This window comes from Chlamydotis macqueenii, chromosome 3, assembly GCF_036417535.1.
Source record: "Chlamydotis macqueenii isolate bChlMac1 chromosome 3, bChlMac1.mat, whole genome shotgun sequence".
NCBI lineage: Eukaryota > Metazoa > Chordata > Aves > Otidiformes > Otididae > Chlamydotis > Chlamydotis macqueenii.
Window position 1 is genome coordinate 81,419,770 of NC_141558.1, and position 22,869 is coordinate 81,442,638.

The 22,869-nt window shown below is 38.0% G+C and overlaps 1 protein-coding gene across 2 annotated transcripts in view; it reads right to left on the minus strand.

Annotated features, from left to right (window-relative positions):
• Window positions 1-9,415: 9,415 nt before the first annotated feature.
• The window catches only part of LRPPRC (leucine rich pentatricopeptide repeat containing), a 92,514-nt gene continuing 79,060 nt past the window's right edge, over window positions 9,416-22,869 (minus strand). For both annotated transcript variants that reach the window (XM_086745255.1, XM_086745254.1), the window contains exons 32-38: window positions 22,375-22,579; window positions 20,049-20,188; window positions 19,771-19,886; window positions 16,566-16,640; window positions 14,968-15,052; window positions 11,232-11,374; window positions 9,416-9,926 (exon numbers count right to left, since the gene is read on the minus strand). In XM_086745255.1, coding sequence (XP_086601381.1) covers window positions 9,870-9,926; window positions 11,232-11,374; window positions 14,968-15,052; window positions 16,566-16,640; window positions 19,771-19,886; window positions 20,049-20,188; window positions 22,375-22,579 — 821 coding nt within the window. In that variant the 3' untranslated portion in view covers window positions 9,416-9,869. The remainder of the gene's footprint in view (window positions 9,927-11,231; window positions 11,375-14,967; window positions 15,053-16,565; window positions 16,641-19,770; window positions 19,887-20,048; window positions 20,189-22,374; window positions 22,580-22,869) is intronic.

A 22,869-nucleotide genomic window follows, 5' to 3' on the forward strand; every position in this document is an offset into this window, starting at 1 on the left:
GAAAATGGATTACAGAATCACTGCTTTGCATGTTGGCTCGTGGGTAGTGGGCAGTCCTCCAAAATATTTTCGACTCGTCGTTTGGAAAGGACTAGCTTTCACTATGGCCAAGCTAAATTAATAAGTAGCTGTTGGAAATTTCATCCCATATTTGTTTATTGCAAAATGCATTCAGAAATGCTAAATCAGTAACAAGTATCAATATCCATCCTTTTTCATTAAAAAAAAAAAATTACATTCCTTTAAAATAATCACAGAAAATACTCTATGCAAGGAGACTCTATGGGTAAGAAATTACAGGTGTTGGTATGTCCACTCGTACCAGAAATAACAAACCCTTCAGGTTTTAGCCACAATGATTAATTTTAATGGCAGTAGACAAGAAGCAGTGTACATGGAGCTCTGTGACATGCTGCTTCTTTTTTTTTATACTCTGAGAGCCAAGACAAGCCCTTCATATGTTAGCAGCTATTAATTAAGGCAACAATGTTTAAGCAGTGCGTTGAGGTAATTTTAAAACCGCTTAACCCTTTTAAGAACTGATGAGCTTTAACAAGCATATATATATATATATATGTGTGTGTGTGTGTTCATATTAATATGTATATATAGAGGTATCTGCGTGAATAGATTGTGTACATTTGCATATACACACACAACTGTAATGCTTAGGATAGCTCCCAGGTTTTTTTTCAGGGAATATTTAGAAAGCATTTCAGATTCATAAATTAGAAGAGTGCTGTTGCCAATTTATAGAATTAATTATAAAACTGTTTGTTGATATTTATTTTGTAATTAATTTTGAATTGCAAATTTTGTTGGCATTATCTTTCTTTCACGGTTAGAATTTGATACTTTTAATGCTTCCAGTGCTAAGAAACTGCAACTTAACAGAGCCCCTCAACCTTCATATCATGGTTCCAGAACCAACATCTCCCATCAACACCACATTCAGATCTTTTGCTCCTTTCTAAGCATCTAATCAGGGTTGTATTTTGCCAAGATTCCTGGCATATCTCAGTACTGTTTCTGCCTCACCTCAGTTTTTCATGTTTAACAAATGGGTTTAGAGGCATAAATGTTAAAGTACTGGCCAGAACCCATATGATGAGTAACCAAACACTGCCACCTGCCTGAAAAATAGTTTTTATTTTGTACACAAGCAAATTAGCCCACAAGATAGTCATCTACTACTTCAGTACTGAATTTTCAAGCAAATACATAGCAACTGGAAATCTATAAACACTCACAAAGAGTCAAAAACAAAGCGTACAGAGCCTTGTGATGCTAAACACCCGTCCTAGTTATCAGTTAACGCCACCATTCTTCAAGAGAGTACCTGTGCTCACTTTCATTTACTGGGGCTAGGGGAAGAGTTTAGAAAACAACCACAGAAACCTTTTTTTTTTTTTTTCATAAAAAAGACTTCAAGTTTCACTAAGAAAGTAAGAAAAAAAAAAAGTAGCCCCACCCTGACACAAGCAAACATCTTCCTCTCACAATGCTGCACAAAGTGCCCTAAAAGAACAGAGTCTTAGCTTAATGATTGCTTTTCAACAAACCCTCAAATCTTCTACTACTCTTAGTTAAAAATAGCTAATCACCTTGTGACAGTGCTTCAACTAATTGTAGAAAGGCACAAAGCCAAAAAATGGAGTTCCAAACCAGGCAGCAGCAAAACGTGCTGCAGAAACTGAAAACTTTGGAAAACAGGGCATGTACTGCCCTGCCTCCAGCTGCAGGATGGCACCTTACACAAGGCAATCCTTGGATTCCGAGGTGGTTACATTAGACCTTGGATTCCCAGGTGGTGGGTACATCACCTCAAGACATGCTGATCGCAGCTGAGAAAGGCAGAGAGCCAAGAACTTCCTTTTTTCTCTTTCAGCATCCCCTTAATCCCATAATTCAATAAACTTTTTGGCTTGTAGTTCCTAGCAATATGGACACAACTTGCCACTCCCCACAGTGCTGCAGGGGCATTTCAGGCCAGTGGGAACAGTCAAAAACCCATCACCCTCCCACCAGTCCCGCAGTGCTCCCAAAGCGCACAGTGGCTTTGGCCCTTCACATCGCATGCTGTACGTGCTTCCCTGCCTTCCCTCTGTACCCACAACTCCTACTAGTAATTGTGTAAAAAAAACACATTTTCTCCAAGTATCGTTACCGAGAAAAGTGGGTTGTCTGGTAACAGCAGAGCTCAGCACTGCCAAACACACTGGACACACTTGCTTCAGGTTTGTCTCTTCTAAAAGCAAGACAAAAGGAAGGTGAATGAATATTTTCAGCTGTATATACTTCATAGGGAACTTCTCAGTGCTTTTGTATTGGAAAAATGCCTTGCAGCTTTGCAGTATGTTCAGCGCCAGGCGCGTGATAGGTTTCCACTGGAAAAAACTCTTGTACATGACTGACAATAGTAAAGCCACAAATTACCGTAATTTTATGCCCCCTACAGCTAGTGGTATAAAACATAGTTTTCAACCTTGTTTTTACTTGCTGAATTTAGACAAATTTATAATGTTATTGATGACAGTGAGAAAGACGCTCAAATGCAGAAATTGTATTCCTGGGCATAAAAACAACTGGAGTACAGTATTTTATATATACTACACATGATGAAAATATGGCTGTCATTAAAACTATTTTAAAAGATGGAAAACTAAAGGTTTTGTTTTTGTTTTTGTTTTTTTTTTTAAATCATTTAATGTTATATATGTATGTATTTATTTTCAGCTATTGCACTTGATCAGGGCTTATTCCTCCACCCTGGAACACTGAACAGTTAACCAGGTGCGACACGTGGTATCAGTAGCTTTCACTCTGAGCATTAATGTTTGAAATACAGGCTGAGCCAACAAAACCATGAAGGAAGGCAAAAACCTTGTACCTTGTTTAAGCAAAGTCTATGGATATATGACTTCTAATTGATTTTCCAATGAGCACACACTTTCTATCATATTTCCAATTTTTAGAGTGTAATTTTATTTACAAAGGGTTCTGAGGGCCCTAAAAATGGACAACTGCTAGAGATGATCAAGATTTACAGTTGAGCTAACCTTTCACACATGAACTGTTCAAGCTCCTGGCTAAACTAATCAGAAGGAAATCCCAGGGAACTCTGCATGTGACAAGGGTAATTGCTTGATTTAATATTGGTCGAGGCAGAAAGTTTTTCAGAGCATGGCCAAGTAGCGGGCTCAGCAACCTAACACAGTTGCTTTGGTTGGAGCCTCACCTCAGGCCGCAACTTCCATATCAGAACATGCAAAGAAATTGTAACTGCCCCAATGCTAAACGCTGTCCCGTATTCAGACTCATCTTTAGAACCACCCTAAATGGCACTAACAACACACGTGTTCCTACGGCTGCTTTCAAATTTGAGAAGTGTGAGGTTTAAGAGGCTGATGCTGGAACAAACTTCCTTTGGGCTTTTTGGCACGTGATGCTGCTCCTGCATCTTCAGTTACCCAGCTGTAATTACAGGACTAGTATCATCGCGAATCCCCATGATGGAAAGGCATGAGAGTACCAGGCTTGGCTCAGCAGCTCTGATCAGTCCTTCACAGCCTCTTCCTTCACTGAGTTGTGCTAAGCAGCCAGCTCACCCTTAGCAGCCCTTGCCGCTGCCACTGCTTTCTTCTCCAGTGAACTTCAAGGAGAAGTGATTGAGGAGGAGACAGTGGGAGCCATGAGAAAGGCAAAGATCCACAGTGGTGTGTCATCAACCCCAACTGCCAGTGGCTGCTCCTTCCCCTCACAGTCATTCACTCCAAATCCAGCCATGCTTAAGGCATCACACTGAAGCTGCCAGCTTTGTCTTCTTATTACCACCCACAATACCAACTCTCATCCTTCCCACCTAGGTATTTTTCAGTTTCTCCGTGGCGATAGCCACTTTTCATAGCCCCTTTCCTACAAATAAAATCCAGCATCCAGCAAAACAGCCTTTCAGAGCCTTCTTTGACATCCTCAACAGAGGCTGGCCAGGCTAACCTCACCCTGTCCACATTATCTTGCTTTCCCTCCAGCCCAAACTGTTTTCTGTGTAAAAATCCCCCCTCCTCTCCTCAAGATTAATCTCTGCTGTCTACAACTTTTCCCACAACCCCACTTTACAGATTTGCCGTGGTCTCACAGACTACATGAAGAACAGCAGAAGCCAACTACTTACAAAACCAAACATTAAATTGGCTGCTGGTTTTCAAGACTTATCACTTTCTCTGTGAGAAACAGGGGTTCATTGCTTCCTGATCCTTGAGTTCACCGGCACTTAGAGCTGAGTGAAATAATGATGAGAAACACAGAACTACAAAGAAGTTTGGAGCTACCACTGCAGACAATACCAACTGTATAGACACCCCTGCTTTATCACAGTCTTGTAAGGGTAATCACAGGAGAAATTGTGAAGCATTAGACACATAGAGGTAACATAGAGGTTTAAGAGTATCAGAGAGAAACCTTGCATTAATAGTTTTATCTAAAAGTAGATCCATGTGGAATCCCCCATCTATAGCAGGCACAGCATAAGACAGTTTCTACTATCTCATTTTCTTAATTACAGGAAACAGAAGAGAAAACTCAAACCTCAAACTTCCATATCTGCTCTTATTTCCATACCTGATGGGAAACCCGGAACTTTTCTCCTGTAGCTGAGGATCTGCACGCTCATACACAGAAAGATGCCCTTGGATTACATTACAGTCTCAGTTGGAGCCACTAACTTGAAATGATATTGTGTTTCTTCTGATTGCTGATTCACAGAAGTACCAGCAAACCATCAGAGGCTGCAGTCATTCTGGAATGGAAATATCTTTTTGCAGTTGACTTTACACAGAAATTCTGAGAATAATTTTAAGAAATGCAGAGAAATCTTTTTGTTAAAAAGGGCTAAATTCAATGACAAAAGGCTCAGCTTTTTCTTACTTGCACACTTTTTTTCACCTTTACAGTAACAATATACTCATGCAGGAAATTGGACGTTCCTTCTAGATGCTGAGAGATTTCTCACATTGAACAGCAAAACCTCCTGGTCACATCCATCACTTCCTCCTTTGCTCTGTTCCTGGAGAGTCCAGAAGCATCACACCTTTGAGAAAAGCAATAGATAGGGTAGCACTCTGTGGAATACACTTCCAGCCTATTCCTGTGTCAATGTGCACTCGTGATCCTACCTTCACTGTTCGGATCCTCCCTCATTACTGTAAACTGCAGCTGGTATCCTGCTGACTCAGGCATTCAGTCTATAAAACCTTCTGAGCTGTCACTGCCAAAGACACGATCTGTGCAGTTACTTAATTTTCAACAGAGGGTACATCACAAGAAAGTCTAAAGACAGCTGCTAACCTACCAAGCTACATTTCTTGCTATAGAGAAGGGTCTCAGGAGACAATGAACTGAATGACCTGTTTTAGTAGATAAGGATAGAACGACAGCATGTAATTATCATCCTGCAAAATGACTATATTGGTCATTAACATGGCAACTTTTCCCATGTTGAGCTCAAAAACCAAAAAGCACCCTTCTCCTGCCCCTCCCTCCAGGGGAGTAGGGGAAAGAAGCAAGTCCATAATGTGGCGCAGGGCACAGAAGTGAGATTAGGTCATCTCAATTCAAGCAGCAAGATTTTTCCAGTCCTCTTAGCCCCAGCCAAGACTCACTATTATGCAAACATATACACACTCACACAATTTGCTTTTTACAGTAATGTGTCAGGTCATTTCATGTCAGCACGCTCCCGGCTTCCCATGGAGGCCTCTGGAAAAGCGCACTCCTATCTCACAGACACCACACCTGGTCTGGGCCTTGCACAATCCCAGTTCCCTGCTAGCCGGTGGCAAAGAATCCTTTTCTGCTTTAACGGGATAAGTGCTTGTTCTGGGTTTGTTAGTAAGGGGGGGCCTAAGGTGGTAGCTTCTGTAGGAAACTGCTAGAAGTTGCTCCTCTTTGTTCAGTGGACTCAGACAGGCCTAGGGCAGACCCGTGGCTGGCCAAGGCCAAGCCAATTGGTAGCAGAATGTCCCACGGTAACGCCTCTGCAATAACATATTTAAGAAGGGGAAAACAGGGAAAAAAAAGTAGAGAAGATGTGAAGCAGCTGAGCGGGGGCAGAGAGGGGGAGGCGCGAGCCTTGTGGGCCTTGCAGGCCTCACCCTCTGGCCTCCTGCCGGGCAGCTGACTGGGCCCAACTCGGCACAGCCTGGCTGCAAGAAGTGGCGAGGAGATGAGATGTGAATAAGATGTAAAAAGGATCCCGAGAGGTGTCTGCCAGCCTGTTGTGAGGAACGGCTGCACGCCAAGGTCAGTTCAGAAGGAGGGGGAGAAGTAATGTGGCTCCTGGCCAAGATTCCCCTGCAGCCTGTGGTGATGACCATGGTGGAGCAGGTTGTCCCCCTGTAGCCCATGGAGGACCCCACATTGGGGGAGGTGGATGCCTGAAGGAGGCTGTGACCCATGGAGGGCCCACTGGGGCAGCTGTCCTGGAGAGACTGCAGTCTGTGGAAGAGATGACCCATGCCAGAGCAGTTTCACGAAGGACTGTGGCCCGTGGGGTGGGACCCCATGATGGAGCAGGGGAGGAATGTGAGGAGTTCTTCCCCCAACGATGACACAGCGGTGTAAAACAACAGGTGATGAACTGACCGCAACCCCCATACCCTCTTCCCCGCTGTGCTGCGCCGGGGGGAAGGTAGCAGAGATAATGTTAAGCCCGGGAAGAGGGAAGGGTGGGGGGAGGTTATCTTGTTCCCTGTCTCATTCTCCTGCTAGTTTTAGAAATAAATGAATAGTTTTCCCCAAGTCGAGTCTGTTTTGCCCGTAATGCTAACTTTAAAAGATTTCTCCCCATCCTTATCTTAAATCTCGAGCCATTTTTTCTTATATCATCTCCCCCCATTCTCTTGGAGGGTGGGGGGAGCAAGAGAGAGACTGCGTAGTCTGGTCCTGATCGGGGCTGAATTATGACAGTGCTATGGTCAGTATAACAGAGTATGTTTGATATTTGGACTAATAAATCACCAAGACAAGTTTGCAAGACTGCCATTCTGCATTTTGTCATCTTACAGGTCTCTTTCTTTGAATATGAAGAAACAAATAACGAAACTGCCTACTTATCTGGTGAAGAAACATTAACCTTCTAAGCTGCGTTTTTCTTCATGCCTGAAATGCCTGAGTCTCAGCACACCAATGCACAAGAAATATTATCATTTCAAGCATATTCTAGAAGAGCTGGCACAAATGCCAATTCTGCAAAACCTTCCTGGTATAACCTTGTTTCAGACTGAGATAATTTTGTCCTAGAGTGGCACAAATCCCTCACTGTACCACATTTTAAAGACAGGAGAGACTCCACTCCTCTGTGTAATCATTTCTTAATTGTACATGAAACATTTACTGGAACAGAAAATCATAAATATTATCACGTAATGGCAGCCTTTGCCTATCCTTTGAACAATCTCTGCTTTCCCATCTCTGCCACAAGGCTCCATGGGCCAGGGCTATTGCAACATGATCCTAAGTGGTCAGCATGCACCTTCACCCATTATCCTGCCATTGCTGCCATGAAACTCTGGCACTGTTTGGTCTCACACTCCTGCAGTGCCTCACTGATGTTTAATTGGCTCAGCTGCCAGCTCATTCAGCCCACAGCTTTCCATGAGGTCACTCAAAATGCAATGTTTGAGCTGAAAAAAATTTCATTCATATTCTTCAGTTACAGGCTATCAAATTTACTTTCCATTTCCACAACTGTAACTATAAACTTTCAGGGTATTATTCTGTTCAAGCCAAGCAAGTTGGAAGAAAAACACGTACACGCTGATGAGTGCTAATGCTGCATGGTCACACCTCACGCATGGGCACCAACAACATGCAGCCATGCATCTGGCTGAGGTGCTGCATCCATCTTTTCTGCCTCAGAAGGCAGCAGCCAGCAAACACAACCTGCCACTATCACAGCACAGACTAAGGATGGATGCAGCGCCTGACAATCAATTGCATCCGGTCCATGACCACATGGGGTTCCACCTCCTTGTCAAAAAGTTAACAGCAGATCCACAGATCTGAACTAACTTCCTCTGTGATGACCTGGTGGTTGCTTCAGGTAATATTCTCTCCCTTATCCTACATGCTAGCTTAGCGCAAAAAGCATACAGGCCCATTGCCTCCAGTTACGTTCAGTTGTGACTCCATTTACTGGAAGATGGCTGCCGCTGTGAAACTGAGATTCATGAGATGACCTCTAAAAACAAGAGCTGTGGCACTAGAGAAAGGGTTGCCAACTAGTTGACATAGTCTTCAATTACGCTGCTATTACACTGAAACACATGTAATGTAGCTGCCGCTTTAGAAAAAAAAAAATCTCCATTTGTGAAATGAAATAAACTGACTACTGCCTCGGCTTGCTTTCAGATAGGGCACACAACCATTAAGCTATGAATGAAACTTCAAATGTTAATGCCTTATCTTGACAACCCAGGAACAAAGGGTGCCAGACGGCTAGAGCCACGTAGGTGCAGTATGTTGTCAAGCCTACGCTTGTGAAGTAACAAAGGTAATTGTAAAACTACACCCCCAATGGATCCGACACAGCTAGGATTCACCCCGTTTATTTGGAAAGCAAAATTTACCACTCCCCTCAGCCCCTGATTAGTTATGCCTCATTTTTTAAGTACAGCAGGAATTTCCAGTGTATTTGTAAATATACTAGTTAATGAATTGGAAATTTTACTTTAAAAAATTAGGTCTCAATTTCTCTCTAACTTTGACACATTCAGGTTACCATACAAGTCTTTCAAAATTTCACCAAAATCTTGTGTGCACATGTGAGTTTTTAACCACCACAGTGTGCCTATGTGGGAAAGCCTAAGAAAGATAAAGTTAACTAACTGGAAATGTAAAGGTTAATAAAAAAGTTATTAAATGCACAGAAACAAGTTTTTATTTCATTAAAACCTATTTGAGGTACTGCATAGACACCAGGTTCCATTTGTTACACCAAGGTGCACATTCTTGAGTTTCCACCATTCTCCACTGAGAGAATGGATGTATTTTCTACGTAGTCTTTCAACCTTTGTAATTTGTCTCTTATTTTCATGATCCCACAACTCTAGACTGCAAAACTTCACATCACAGTAGGTTTACTCCCACATTTATACAAATAAAGCATGCCCACCAGTCTTCCAGCAAGTAAACTGCTACCTCTGCAAATAATGGGCAATGCTTTGTTTAAAAGGTGTGTTTTCATGCATATGCAGTTATTGTATCCATAAAATTAGCTGAATGAACCGTTATGAGAATTAAAGACGCTATAAAACTACAACACACAATCTAGTGTAAAAGGTATAAGTATTCTGTCTTTACCTGTAATATTGAATGCCCTAATAAGATACTTAACACAAAAAAAGTACATTTAGGAGAAATCTAAAAAAAGATGTGTTTATTTTCTGTGTAGATACAGATGAATCCTGAAGATGATTTTACCCTTCTACTTTCGCCCCAAAGTACAGTGACTGGGTAGAGAACAACACAGGATAAGACAGTCTGCTGAGGTTACAGTTACATACCCCTTCAGCAACTTTCTTGATATACATATATTTGGTAAATCAACAGGAGCCAAAATACAGTTCAGGTCATAGCAGATCATACATCAAAACAGAGATAGCCTAGAAAGCTGCAGCTTGATATCTCATTAGCAATTTTAACAGCATTTCTAATAATGAATGTTTCTATCAATTACAACTATGGAAAGTGCTGTTTAAACACACTATTTATATTAAAAATTACACAGAACAACATGCTTTTTAATTTCTTTTATTGAATGTAATATTTAAACAATTTCATAGACAACTAAAGCATAAAAGACTGTCTGTTCATGATGCTTCCAATCTTCTTTTCCTCCATTTTTCCACATAGAACTTGAATGTCTCCTATAAATAAAGTGGAATAAACAAGTTCAACATTGTTTCAACTGAAAAGTTACTTATTCTAAACAAAGTCTTATCTCCTGACAAAAGCAAAATCTATTATTCTCTGTCATACAAAACTAGATCTGTATTGAAATCTATATAATTAAGAGAAATACCAGAGAGAATAAAAGGAAAAGGAAAACCTTGCCAAAAATGCATAATGAAGCTTCTACTACAAAATGCAATAATATAATCAATTTCATTTTAAAAATGAAAATACTTTTTAATGGCAATCTGCAATTGTGTAAAAAAAATTAGACACTTTTAAACACCAAACTGCATTAGAGAAAAACTGAATGGAGAAATCTGAAAATCAATCATTTCAGTGACTTTGAAAAAACACTCTTATTTCACTAGCTACATGTAAGAAACAGACATTCTAGGTTTTAAATTTACACAGTTCAAATAAAAATTCAGATTATAAATTATGTTAAGATTGCAGAAAATCTCCACAACTGTTAAAAGGCTAAACCAAACATTTTATGCCCAAATTTTCTCCAATTCTTCGCAAAATGAGAAAAGGAAATCAGATTTATCATGAAGCAATATGGAGAAACAGCATACAATCAGGTCTTTACAGAAGTACAGAAAACCTAGAACATAAAAAGTGGCTAGAAAATGGCAATAAGAAGTTTGCTTATAGAATGAAAATACAGTAAGCCTTTAAAGTCTGCTTTGCTACAATGGTACTAGTAGACCATAGGCAAAGGAATGATCTGAAATAAGTATTTACAGTCTTGACAGATGTAGTGTCATGCCACTTGTCACCCTCAAATAAGATGTATTTGCACAGTTGCATATAACTGTTGGCAAGGCAGCTGGAAGCAAAGCTGCAATAGAAAAACAGTTTCTACAGTTCTAGAATTCCATCCTAGTAAAGCAGCAACTTGTACTAGACACAAACCACGCAATTAATGAAAATGAAAACCCATTAATTGCTAATGAAATAAACATTCTACAAGCCTTTTAAAGTTCAGTTGCTTAGATAAATGCCCCAAGGACATTTGGATAAAGGTACACCTGTAGATGAGTGTCTGATAAGGATCAGGTAGTTTAAATATCGTATGCCCCAAGAGGTTTTATTTCCGCAAGTCAATCCACTGCAAGATTACTATAGCTCCTACAACAGTCAGTACTTCACATATTACCTTCTTTGAGGAGTCTCTGCAGAGATCTGATCCCTATGTAATTATTCATGTAATTTGTTTTATTAACATTGAACATATACCATTCTGCAGATCTATTTCTTAATTAGGAGATACTCACAGGGGGTTCAGTGAACGGGACAGGCTCTCCTACTTTCTTCAGAAAAGCTGCTAAAGATTTCAGAGAAAGCTCAGGCAGCTGTATATTCTTCGCTTGTATTTTCTCATACACAGCCTTTACAGAAGCAACATCGCCATCCAGTTCTGAGGAAAAGAATAAAAACCAAAAAACTCCCCTGTAGTTAAGTACTCCTCTTTTCACTTGTTTCCATGATATCATACATTGCTACTACTTGCCAAAACATATTCTAAATATTTTAATACACAATATTCTAAATATTCTGGCTATTATTCATATCCTACTGACAATTCACATAAGAGAACAGAACACAGACATTCTAGTGTTCCTTTTTATTTGAGGCTTCAATTTCTTCAAGAACGTGCTGGAACCACAAAGGAGTAGGATCTGTGCAGTGAGAACATAGCTCATGAGATACAGAGCCATATGTCTCTTTCTGAAGCAAATGAAAAAAAATAAAAACAAAAGTTGAACTCAAATTCAGCATGTGAGAACTCTAGAAAATAATTTAATTCCCATAAGCAAGGTCAGAATATTGTTAGGGTTACAAAGCTATAACCTAAAGGAACAAAGAAAACAAAGGTCAGATGCTCATTTTGGAACAAAAAGGAAAACCCATTTCATCCTATTGAGCAGTAGAAAATTTTTGCTGACCCACTAACACTATTACAAACCTTAACTGCTTAGGTAACTAAAAACATCTTGCTGGATATTCCATAAAAGGCACCATTGCCTGCAACAGGTTCTAACTAATCTGTTCTTCATTTATTCAAAGTACTATTCACTTCTTGCTGTAAATGACTAGAGTATATTTCTCCTTCCTCTAAAGTGGGAGAGAGGAGAAACTCCTCCTTCTATGTTGACTCATGCTTAACCAGTCTTTTTTGCTGCTCAGACATTTGCTTGAGTAAGCATCAGGATGAAATTAAAGTGAGCCCTGACAGTTTCACTGTTGTCCTCAGGGTCCTAGAAGCAGTACAACAGTTCCTAGCGCCTTGTGAACAACAAGGAAGCCATCATGTCCAGCTAAACCCATTTTGTTGCTTGGGAAAACACAAACACCTGCAGTATGTGAGCTGTGTCAGGTTTGTTCTTGTTCACATTTGGAAACACCATCTTCACAACCATAGAGGTTACAAAAACAATGGTTCTTAAAGAAAAAAAAAAACAACTTTAATTATGCAGAAATGGATAGCTTGTGTTCCTTTCTCATGAGAAAAAGCTTCCCACTCACACCTGGCAAGTGGCTGAGCTCCTTTCTGAATGTAGGAGGCTGCTGTAGAAACTGCAAGAAGCGATGGTTTAATGAAAGCCTAACAGAAATCATTAGCTTTTCATATCTTTAAAATAGATGTATTTATTGTATGGAAAACAAAACAAAAAAAAAAGAGCTAATACTTAATTTGCGTTTAATGGACCACAGAAATGTGACTTTACATATTTCCTTTTTCAAGAAGGTATATAGTAAAGCATCATGCATCTGTCCAGATGAAGGAAATCCAGTCGAGACAGTAAATCATATCTCAGGACAAGGAAAGGAGTAAATATTCCTTTATTCGTACAGTCACAGATGTCTGATATATGATCAGACTGCGTTCAGCTGTCATCTATATTCTACCATATCTTTGTTAAACACATAAATAGTCATCATTTTATTTGTCCATTTATTTTGATAAGTAGCAACAGTAACTAATTGTAGTAATGGTACTCTGTTATCTTTCATTCCTCTTTATAACTAATTAAAAATAACAATAGGCCTGACAAGAGAATAATTTCTTCTCTAGAAAGTGATGATACAACAAGGCTGGACTTGCCCAAAATGAGAAATCATGTTTTAAAGCTTGCTATCTGTAAAATGAAAAACACACAAAAAAAGATCTTTCAAATAAATTATATTATTTCTAGCCCTCTTGACTAGAACACAACCAAAGCACAGCCTTCTAAATTTCAGTTGTGCTAAATATGTTGCTGATGATCATTTTAACAGCCAAATTAAAATAACACACTCACCACTGCAGAAAAATATCAAAAACTGAAAAGAAGGGAAGAGGTAGCTAAGTTGTTGTTCATGTGTACAGGTCTGTACATATTATACATGGTGGGGACAGAATATAGTAAATGCCCCTGAATATCCTAACAGCAAGACAACACCTTACTTCCTTAGAACAGAAAGATGCAATAGAAAATACAAAGATATCCTAGCATGAGTCATCCAGCTCAGCCCTGTGCACTCTTCTACCTGACAGAGGAGTGGAATCGATGCCTCACACAGGTGCGATGCTTGCACAGAATAACCTGGGAGCAGCTTTCAAAACTGTTCATGCTGGTACTGTGCGTCTCCTCTGGAACTTGCTATGAGCCAGCCAAGTCCCTGCCTGAAGAAACTACAGCAACCATTTCTGCACATACTTTGTGGCTTCACACGCTGAATACATTCTAACCACTGTTTTAGGTATAACAGAGCAAGTGATTGCTTTTTTGCAATGTCTTTATGAAATTGATGGACTATGATGTATTTGTTAAGGATACTGATTAGTTAACCTATGGAATTTTTAACAAGGTAAAAGCAGTAAAGGACTAAGAATAGTATAAAGCAGCAAGTATAGTACTGGTGACAAAAGGGCGGGTTTTTTGTTTTATAAAAACATGTTAGAAAACTTACCCCGCTGTGCATGAAACTATGGGGCTAAATGATTTTGGTAGTGATTGCTGTTTTGAACATTGCTAAGCAAGTGAATTTTTACACTAGATACTACATCATGAGAATTTCTACAAGTTGATTCAAATACAGGCAAGTTTGTGTTCCTTTAACGCTGTACCTTGGATTTGGGTTTGAAGTGTTTTACTTTATTTCTATTTATCTCCTCTGTGACAGATCGGAGCACAAGCGCTTCTGTCATTTTATGTTTTTGCTTGTAATACATGTGGGAAGAGTATTTACTCCCTGTAATGAAACTGGGGGACCATATCAGAATTCACAAGGCAAAGGACATTATAGCACAGAGGTGCAAGCTTCTGAGTAAGTGTTGCCATAGGGGCTATATGCCCTGGTTTTTCAATAGTAAGTTTTGCAAATAAACACTTAAATAAACAACTTAATTTTTTAGAGCCGTTCCTCTCTGACTTCAACGATAAAGAAAACTGATTAGCACTTGAAATCAACTACTTAGGTAAATCCCAATGAAGGCATCTGGAATATTAACTTCGGCTAAATTAAAATAGGTATAAAGAATCTACACTAACAAGAATAATGTCCTTGCACATTACTGATAGAACTAATCACTTACGATTCTGAAACACATACATAAAAAGAATCAATATACTTATTACATGTTTTGGGGAAAAAAAGCTAGGTTTTAAAAGCCATTCATTTCTACAGTATTTCTCTCCATGGGTTAGGATGGATTCTTTTTTATTCCATGAAGCCCCTACTTAGCCTCCACTGTAGCAGTATCCTTTAATCTAATACAGCTCCTTTTGTAAAGGATTCAAGGCTTGGGTCAGTTGGTTACTTTTCCAACCTAAAGGCTGGGACAGTATACAGACCCAGCAGACTTGAATAACAAAAATCCCAGATAAACCCCCGACCTCTTTGTGGCTCAAACTGTAAAGCAAGTCACACAGCGTAGATCCTACTCCCCTTTCTAAGGGTTTCCATGACTTTTCTGATTGTTTCAAGAGTTCTTACTAAAAAACTATTCCAAGGAGAGTAAATTACCATAACATCTCATGAGGTAACGGTATGCAAGTTCCATATCTAGATGCTCAGGAATCAGTTCTATAAGTGTCTCGATCTTCTTTGCCTATGAAATTTAATGCACAGACAAAAAGGGCATTAACTTCAAACTACAAAGAACAAAATAAAATTGTCAGTTAGAATAATCATTTCAGGTCTTTTAAGTTATATCAACCATACTGATAACAAGGCATGGACTGTGCAACTGAAAGCAAACACAGTAACTTCCTTCCCAAAATTTCATATGTGGATAAGAAATAGTAAAAAATCAGGCATAAAATAAAACAAACAAAATATGGGACTAAAACCCATGCTCAAGAAACCTAAACATTAATGTTGTGGGGTTTTTTGGTTGGTGTTTTTTATTTTTTTTTAAAGGAAGCAATTAATGCATTAATAAGAGTACGTCAGGATTTCAACCAATTGGAAAAACAAACAAACAAACAAAAAAAACCACTCAGCAGCCTTCACTGACCTAGAGGCCAATGGTAAGTATATGATCAGTGCTTAAAAGAAGTCAGATCACTAACCGATGTGCTTAAATTTGGAACCTCCCTCCCTCAATCTCTGGTTCCAGTTTCAAAAACTCTCATGTCTTGAATTTAAAAAGTTTACAGAAATTAATAACATCTTTATCACATACTGCTAACTTTTATGTGTTATTAAAATTTCAGCTTGAAAAGCTAGAAAATGTCAAGTTTTAATATTTCTTCTACAGACACCAAAAGATGGTGTTTATCATCATCACATTTATCATCATCTCTTCAACAGAACTTTTAATCTATGAGTATTTAATGGCAATTCCACAAAACATAAATATGCATTTTCCCCTCATTTGAAAAGTATTTATTTTAGTTTGTGTATTAACTGTCTCCTGATGCTGCTCCTCTATGAAAGAGAAATTAATATGTTTTTGCTTGCCTGTGTGTTTTGGGGTTTTTTTTTTTGTTCAGTGTTGGGTTTTTGGAGGGTTGATTTGTGGGATTTTTTTTTGTGGTGTTTTTTGTGCACGCTTGTTTTGGTTTTCTGGTTTTACTTTGAAGGGAGTATATGAGGAGGGAGGGACAGGAGTAGAGCAGGCACATAAATGAGAGTATTTCGAACTACAGGGAATGAGCACAAGGCCAGGAATCTAAACAGATGCTCAAGCGAGACACATGCCCAAACCACTGTAACAAGTAATATGAAATGTGTCTTTTAATGTAAACAGAGAGACATTTTATCATTAGAGACAGGCTGAGGTTTTAACTTGCATTTGTATTCATATAATGTAGCCAACAAAGTAAGTACTTTCACGTTACGATACAGAACTGAATAATGTTTGTAAGATATAAAGTATAACATCAAAACTGCAGAAAATTACTGAAATAATAAAAAAGTAACTACACCCTCCTTTCCATCATGCTCCATTAAGTAAACTGTTCCTTTAAATGTAATGAGCTCTGCAAATTAATCTCCACCCTCCGAGAAATCTGATAAAGCTGTCAGCTGTGAAGTTCAAAATCCAAAGCACTTTGACACAGGTTGATGAAATAGTATTTTGCTACATATACAATGATATACATGAAAAAATATTGTACCTGTCCAGGTCTAGATGCTGATCTAGCCATAAAACTCGCGAAAGTTCTCTTCTCCTCAACTAATGCACCACATCTCTAAAGAAAAATAAGTAATTAATGTAGCAGTCATAAGTAGGTTAGTGATAAACAAAATTACTCAGGTGAAAATTTCCAGTTACGGATGTTTAAATAATATAATAATATATTGCCTATTTACAAGGTATGTAATTGACCACTAGTTTGAAAAAAAAATAAATATCAAAACAAACCACTGAACATAGGAAACAACTTCATTTCACATGTTGTTTTGGTAAATGTTTTTAAAGTGGTAGGTATAAAGTTTGTTTAAAACAAAAAGGGAAATAATTAAACTAATACTTCAACACACCACAAAAACGAGGTTTAGCACTGCAAAAGAATGAAAAAGAGAAACACTATTCCCTCTCCAATTATACTGCCAAACATTCACAAGTGAGCTAGGGATCATAAGGTTAATTATACATTTAATAAGGTGTCAGGGAGATAACTGCTCGTTTCTTTATAAAAATTAAAATGTACAAAGCAAGTTCTCTTTAAAGTATAATTACCTACACTTATGCATACAAAGGACTGATTTCAATCTCTCTATTTTATAAAAGGCTTTCACTGCAATAGACAGTGTTTGAGAGAGAGAGAGAGAGAGAAGTTGAACTTAAAAAAGTTTGAGACAGACCAGATAAATCAAAAATCTATCTTACTTTAGAAACAAGGGGAAAATAAAATATACAACACGTTCCTCAAAGTGTCAGTCTTAAAATTCTTAAAATGCACAGTGCTCTTTAGCAGCTGTAAGATATTTTATCAGTACCACAGCACACAGGGAGAAGGCAATATTGTGCATATAAAAATACATGTATCACAAATTTACTACATTCAATTAGTATTTCAGACATATGCAAATAAAAAATTTTGGTTTATGCCGTTATGAATGTACTATATGTGTAATATGGTTTGACAAACTCTTTAAGGTCCAGGTGAAGAGGTGAGAAGCCTCATTCCATCAGAAAAACTGAGACAAAAATGTACCCATAGAGTTCTGACAAAAAATTGCTTTATAGTGATAAACAGAGGCAAAATATCCATGTGAGAAACTTCTAACATTTTATTTACTGATTCTAGCCATTCCCACCTACTGTCAGTATAAGAAATAAGAATGCTCTGAAAAGAAGACAGTCTAGTTGGAGAAATGTTTTCCACAGCCCCCTTTCATGCTGAAATATCAAACCACTTTTGACTTTTGACAGTAAAAGCATTCTCTCTCTAGACAGTACAAAAGACATGGTTGCTGTTTCTTGTACTTCTAAACAGACTCTTAGTTGCATTTTTGAAAGCAAGGATTCTCCATGTGTACAGTAATATTTCTGATTATTACAAGTAAAATAAATCACTTAGATTGTGGTTTACTTTTCAAGAAAACAATGAACTATGGACAGTGATTATTGCTATCTACCTATTATTAGAATACTTGATCCGCAATAGCAGTCAAGAATGTTTAACACAACTGAAAGTTTTTCCTGCACCATATAAAAATGAAAATTACTCATATACACAGAAGTTTCAACTCAAATTTATGTGTGAACATCCACTTAACAGGAAATATTTTAAAATTCTCCCCCAAGATATAGCCTATACAATGTTATTTCAAGTATGCCACAGAGCTATGAATTTACTTCCAAGACTTGGACACTGTCGTAAGAAGAAGTTTTAGCAATTTACGTATGGAAATTATTCCATGTTTTGAAAAATTTTATAATCATAGAATAGTTTGGGTTGGAAGGGACCTTTAAAGATCACCTAGTCCAACCCCCCTGCAAGAAGCAGGGACATCTCCAACCAGATCAGGTTGCTCAGAGCCCCATCCAACCTGGCCTTGCATGTTTCCAGGGATGGGCCATCAACCACCTGGGCAACCTGTTCCAGTGTTCCACCACCTTCAGTGTAAAAAATTTTTTCCCAGTGTCTAAAGGACATGTTTTATGGACATGTAGATTTTACTTAAAAATGCAAACCTCCCCTATTGTTACAAAAGCAATAAATTTTAACTGTTTTTCATTCACTCATTTAATTTCTTTCATTTCAATCAAAGAGCAATCAAAAATTCAGGAAAAGGAAAATAACTTGGGATTTTTTTTTCATTTTGATGTATCATTCTACATAGAAAGGGGGTTTTATATAAAAATTGTAGTGTCCCCATTAGGCAAAGCAATAAACAAAATAATATTCCAAAGCAAGACATATACAAATAATACACCTCACACTGTAGCAGAAGTAACTGAACACATCTGTTGCTATGCATTCTTCTCAAAAAATGGTCTTGGAACATCATAGAACATCTCATGGATGAAGCAGAGCTTTTTCTTTAACAGCTTAAAATACTTAGGAACTGGTGAGTGAATAGTCTGCACTACCGGGAGATGGCAAGAGGCCTCAGTTTGAGGCAGGAGCCTAAACACACACAGAACAATCTGCAGAATTGGCGTGGTCCCTGGACCGCCACCTGCTGGGATGAGCCTCCCTGACAGAGCCTGTTTGTGCACGCTGCCAGGACAGCTCCCATCACACACAGTTCATCCCACCTCTGGCTCGGCTTTCGCTTCAGCTCTGCACAACCGCCATGAATGCAGCTGCCTCATTCCTTGAAGATCGCTAACTTAGCTGTGGCCCAGTGACCAGCATTTGTCTTTTAACGCACCTGTGATGCTCAAGTGAATACAAAGCAAATTCAGCTCTTCATGAACCTTGAATATAGCATATACAACATTATAGTGACCGAGTGAAATACGGTCCATGAAAAGCAAATGTTGCCTGCTTCTGGTTTGCAAACTATACAGCTGTAAGCTATTATTATGTTTACAGCACTTAGATTATGTGAGACGTTGCAAGGAGATAGTTTGCAGGAAGTAACTGCTGGCTAACAGAAAGCTTATAAAAGAATATATGCTTTGGATGGAATTTCAAGCAATATACACGTCTTCTTTTACTTCAGGTTATTAGAAGACAAAAAAACCTTCTGACTCTGGCACCTACTACTACTATTAGTATTACAGTACTAGCTCATGGTTTGGAATAGTCTAAATGGTGCTACTGCTACTCATAGTGTAATTCAAAAGCATGCTAGTACTAGCCTATGCTATACAACACCTCTTTTTGACAATTTCTCAGTTAACCTCTCTTGTTATGTCATTACCTGTATCAGCGATCTGGCATCATCCACTCTGTCTGCACTGACATATTGAAGGAAAAGATCTGTGACAGGTCTGTAAATTCCAAACTGACTGGCCAGTCGTTCTGCCATCACACCAACTGCAAAATGATGGGTACATAAGGAAAATCTCTGATTGAAAAGCCACTTTTGTAAACTTCACTGGCATGATTTATGCTGACTGAGCAGGTTTTACCAGTAATAGCTCTTTCATAACACCTCTGCCTAGTCAGAATATTTAAATATCATTGCAATTAACTTACATTTTTCGAAAGCTGGTTCTAATTCTTCCTCAGACACCTTTCTTAACAAATAGGAAATATTTCTGACAGCTTGATCAGGATTCTGTGCACCAGAGATAAGCAGAGGCTCAAGGTATTCCACAGCAGCATCAAGGTCATTGCTAGGTAAAGAGATTGAACTGGTTTAGTTTCTGAAATCAAGATTTCTAGAGCTAAAGAAGCAATTATATTAAAGGTTTTGTTTTCTACATTAAGGTTGTATTTCCCAGGAATGCTTCAGTACCTATAACTTCACTCAGATACTGTAAAAGTGAACACATTTACAACTAAGTAAATAAATTAATCCATGAGTAAAACTTTTAAAATTCCTTTTGACCTGTTCAAAGCCTAAGTAATTTTGACACACTTTTTTCCTCATTAAGAAAGAAGCATTCAGCTAGCTGCTTTAGGAAAATGTGTTCTGCAAACCTAGAATGCAAAATCAGAACATTACCAGAAAGTATCTCAATAATTAATGCACGCACTGCAAGTATTTTTTTAAATGCTATTCAATTAATTATTTACCCTGTTCTTCCCATGCCTGCCTTTTTGGATGCAAAAGACAGTATTAAGTGTCATTTGGTCAGTACCTTTGTCTAAACACTTTTAATCTCATGGTCTAAGTATAGCAAATGCTAATAAAATAACGCGGGAAGTATTCACCAAACTGTAAACTCTACTTCTAGCATTCTAAAAAGTTCAAATGACAACACCTCTTATCAGTCCACTCTAAAAACTCATTAATTGAAAAAGAAGTCAGCAATCAGGTGAAGTAGAAATGCAGCACATTTGAAAGCTATGAAAAATGCTTTGAAAACTGTATCAGAAACATCAATCTACCAATAAATGAACAGGTATTAAAAATATCTGTAAGAATCTGTTTTTCATAGTTCTCAAGGTTCAGCTTGCAAGGTATTTAAGAGAATATAAGGTGCCTATTATTTATGTCTTTTCGTAAATCCAAGCTAGTTTCACTATGGGAAAAGTAAAGACTGATGCTGCTTAAATAACCTGTGCCTACACGCAGCAATTTATTTATTTATTCTTGTCACCAACCTACATCGTAAGAACATGGTATGACTTTGCAACACTTACGACATGGAAATATAGGAAAATGTGCAGCTTATGAGACAAATCCTGAACTATCTGTCCTATTGGGAGTGTTTAATTTAGGCAAAAGTCAATGCACTACAACTGTGCAAAGCACCACTCAGATCTAAGTATTTAGAGGATTAGTCCTTTATAGACAGATTGTTTTCCAGTGGTTGAAAATATACTGAGCTCCCTACTGGAACTGGCCTGCATGGTTCTCCTTCAATTCAAGTCCTCTCGCTGTTTCAAACACTTCAGTGACTATTCTCTCTGATCTGGCCTGCCTGAGGCGATCAGCTATCTGTTATGTACTACCCAGTTCTACAGCTTTCCTGCCAAGTTAGACACAGGAGCTCTACCTGATGAAACTGGTTTGAAATAAAATAACAGAATATGTAGTATTCCAGAAGACTGGTTCCTGCAAAGCATATTTGAGAAGTTCATAGTATGCCCTTTCTCCCAGGAGTGCTTCCTCAATGCAGTTTTATACAAAGGATAAACTAGCACAGTACCAACGTATCAACTAAAACAAAAATGCTAAAACAAAAATGCTTAGGCAGAACATGATACTCAACTCAACAGATGAATCAAAGGATACTCAAAGTGGGGGGATAATTATCATGATCAAAAGCATGGCCTTAAACAGCATAGCAGCCAATTTTTTATAATTCTGACAAAAATATATAAAATCATTCCACAGATATATGCCTAGCTTTCATATTTTGAGGGTAAACATAATATTTTGACATTTCAGCTATTGGAACAGGTAGCCAATTTTTGTTTCCAAACAAGTATTACATGCATAAGCTGTAAGTGATAAGTTCCAAGATTTTTAAAGTTTATATTAATGAAGTAATTCAATTTTACATTCACATTTCATAGGGCTTTTGATCTAACACAAAGCAGAACACTTTACATGAGGTGAAATACGTTAGAACAAAAGTATCAAAATGGAATTACACCACCAGAGGAAGACCTTATGCTCTCTCAAATGGTTCATAGCTATCCCTGTATTTCATTAAATGATTTTCAACCCCAAATGTGTTTGGGAAACAATACCAGAACAGAACTGAACAGCACACTGCTCAACTTGAGCAGAATTTTAACAACTAGGACACTGTAAGAATGGAAACAGAATGAAATGGATAATGCAAGTGATTTCCCACCAACATTCTGCATTAAAAAAAATACATATACCAGTCCTAGAATTACTTACTTCTTTGTATAAGCCAATGCAGTAGCATTAGCCATTAGTGAGGCAGATACACCAATTGATTTTGTGATGTCTTCCAGCATGTTTTTAAGTGCTTGCAGGTTCTTTAGATCTCCTTTTTCTGCCAGAGCCTGAGTAAGCGCAATAACTGCTGTTCTAGTAGGCAATAATCCACTGTCAAGGATTCCTTTTAAAACAGCCATGGCATCTAACAATGGTAAAGAAATAAGGGAAAAGGAAACCAGATTTTATTTCAGAAGACAATCATGCTGCTGGTATCATTAACCCTACCCTTTTAAAAACATGTACAGAACATAATTCTCTTACTGAACTTAAGTCCTCAAATTGCTATAGTGAATTATAACTTGAATATATACACAGACAAATAAAAACTTTCAACAGTAATTAAAGTTAAAATGTTTTAGTATTTGCTCAATAAAGAGTATTAATATATTTTTAACTGTTAATTCATTTATTTTAGTATTCAGCTCAAGGAAA